At 50.7% G+C, this 2,609-nt stretch overlaps 1 protein-coding gene across 1 annotated transcript; it reads left to right on the top strand.

Annotated features, from left to right (window-relative positions):
- Positions 1–134: 134 nt before the first annotated feature.
- dio2 (iodothyronine deiodinase 2) lies at positions 135–2,377 on the top strand. Its single transcript, XM_020526464.2, has one exon. The coding sequence runs from the start codon at positions 458–460 to the stop codon at positions 1,307–1,309; it is 852 nt and encodes a 283-aa protein (XP_020382053.2). The 5' UTR covers positions 135–457; the 3' UTR covers positions 1,310–2,377.
- The last annotated feature ends 232 nt before the right edge of the window (positions 2,378–2,609 follow it).

A 2,609-nucleotide genomic window follows, 5' to 3' on the forward strand; every position in this document is an offset into this window, starting at 1 on the left:
AAAGGCAGGAAAGAGAGAGAGAGAAAGGCGAAAGAGAGAGAAAGGCAAGGGAGAGGGAAAGAGAGAGAGAAAGGCAGGAGAGACTGTGTGGCAGGAAAGATAGAGAGGCAGGAAAGATAGAGAGGGCAGGAGAGATAGAGAGGTGGGGGGAGGGGGTCAGGAGAGATAGAGAGAGAGGCAAGAGAGATAGAGAAGGTGACGCTAGCAGAGACAGAGTGCAGAGTAGCGCTGAACTGAAACGAGAGAGTTTAAAGGAGTGATGTGAGAATCAGCAGAAACTTTTCCCAGTATTTTCAAAAGGTGTAATAGCATACAAGTGGGGGAGAAATAGACAGGTACAGACCCCACAGGAATCCAGGAAGTTTCCTTCCTTCTCTCTTTACACCCCCCCTGCAATTCCCAGCACTAAGCTAGAAGCAGAGGGTGGGCTGTGGGGTGTTGGAGGGAAAGGAAAAGGATGGGTTTGCTCAGTGTTGACCTGCTCATCAAGCTGCAGATCCTGCCAGGTTTCTTCTCCAACTGCCTTTTCCTGGCGGTCTACGACTCAGTGGCATTGCTGAAGCAGGCGATCACCTGGCTGAGTGGCCCAAGAGCTGGGGGCGGCGTGCCGCGCATGCTGACAGTGGAGGGAATGCAGACGGTGTGGAGGAGCTTCCTCCTGGATGCCTGCAAGCCGGTGAGGCTGGGGGGCCAGGCCCCAAACCCGCGGGTGGTGCGGCTCAGCGAGCAGCGAGGGGAGGCAGAGCAGCTGCAGAGGGTGGGAGCACTGGCAGAGTGCCACCTGCTGGACTTCGCCAACCCCGGCCGGCCACTGGTGGTCAATTTCGGCTCGGCCACCTGACCCCCGTTCGTGGCTAGCCTGCTCGCTTTCTGCCGCACGGCAGAGGAGTATCAGGCTGCCGCCGACTTCCTTCTGGTCTACATTGATGAAGCGCACCCTTCGGACGGCTGGGCCGCCACCTCGCCCTTCCAGCTGCCCCGTCACCGGACACTGGCCGAGAGGTGCTCCGCTGCCAGCCTCCTCCTTCGGCACTTCCCGCTGCCCCCCTGGTGCCCGGTGGTGGCAGACTGCATGGACAACGACAGCAATGTGGCTTACGGCGTCTCCTTCGAAAGGTTCTGCATCGTGCAGGATGAGAAGATCGCTTACCTGGGAGGCAAGGGGCCATTCTTCTATAGCCTGGCCGGAGTCAGGGCGTGGCTTGAACGCTACTGCCAGAAGCTAGGAGTAAAGGTTGGCAGCGAAGCATCCCCTGACCTCCAAGCTCCCTTTCCAGCCACCACCCACAACCCTTGCCTGGACATATAACATCCTCGGCTTCACCTGGCTCCTCTGAAGAAGAGTCACTGAAGAATAAGAGCTGGACGAAACTGTCCCAGTCATTACCGGACTCAAAAGTTCACCCTGTCTTTCTCTCCTCAGATGCTGCCAAGCCCTGCCGAGCTTCTCTAAGTCTGTTTCCAATTTCTGGCCGAATCCACGGTGTTTTGCTTTGTTACGTGCAGTTTAAACACTGGCCTGGCAGTGCCCCCGATCGGTCCTTCGCCAGCACAAGTCAATGAACAGACCCATCACTGCCAACCTGCCAACGGGCAACGAGAACACCTGGGTGATAAATGCTAACACATCCAGCAGCATTCGCAACCTGGGATTGAATTTATTTGTACTTTTAAGAAAAGCATCAAGAAAACCTTACCCCCTTCCCTGACTTCAAGCCACAAAGTGCCACGTTAAAAATGCAATGAACAGTCTCACCTAAAACCTTACAAGTGACAAAAAGACTGACCTGAACAAGAAAGTCTTTGTCCTGGACACAAATTTGTTTTGTTTAATTACTGTGAGACCAGTTTCAAATATTCCCTTTGTTTTCCCTTGATTTTATTTTTTAGACAGTAATTTATTTGTTTAGTTGAATTCTGTAACACTCTCAACCGGGTTTAACTCCGTTCTTTTGCCATTGTTCTCCATGCGCTTTTCTTCAGAGTGTGCAGAAAGTAGCATGTTACACGAGCATCGTCCTGTCTTTTCAGTTCAGAAGAAGTCTCGAAGGACTCGAAACGTTTAACCCTGTCTGTCTCTCTCTCTCTTTCCACAGTTGCTGCCAGACCTGCTCAGTTTTTCCAGCATCCTCTAGTGTTTGTTTCCATTTTCCAGCACCTGCCTTTATGTTTTAAGTTATTGCGTTCCTGGGTCTGCCTGTGAAAATCGAATGAAGCCAGGTTGGGGAGGGAGTGGGCGTGTGGAATGAAGATAACTGACAAAAGAGCCCTGCGCTCAGTCAGTGTTCAGAAGAGAAAGCAGCACTGCCCACTCCTCTTGTGGTCTCTCACAGTAAGTGAAGAATGTTGAAGGAGTATGACTATTTGCCTTGGAATTATTTATATATAGATAGATAGATAGAATCAACTTGTGGTGCTATGCAGTGTGCACTTTGATCTGTGTTATAATAAAAAGGTTTTGTAGCTGACTTGTTTCTCTGTTTGTTTATTTAATTGTATAATAATAATTGAGAAACCCTACTGCTGAGGTAGAAGGTAGGGTCCAAAGCTGTCTTCACACATCTCACCAGGTTGCTTAAAATATTTATGATAGGTATCTGTAGTGTTGC

The sequence above is a fragment of the Rhincodon typus genome, chromosome 8 (genome assembly GCF_021869965.1).
Source record: "Rhincodon typus isolate 14 chromosome 8, sRhiTyp1.1, whole genome shotgun sequence".
Classification (NCBI taxonomy): Eukaryota; Metazoa; Chordata; class Chondrichthyes; order Orectolobiformes; family Rhincodontidae; genus Rhincodon; species Rhincodon typus.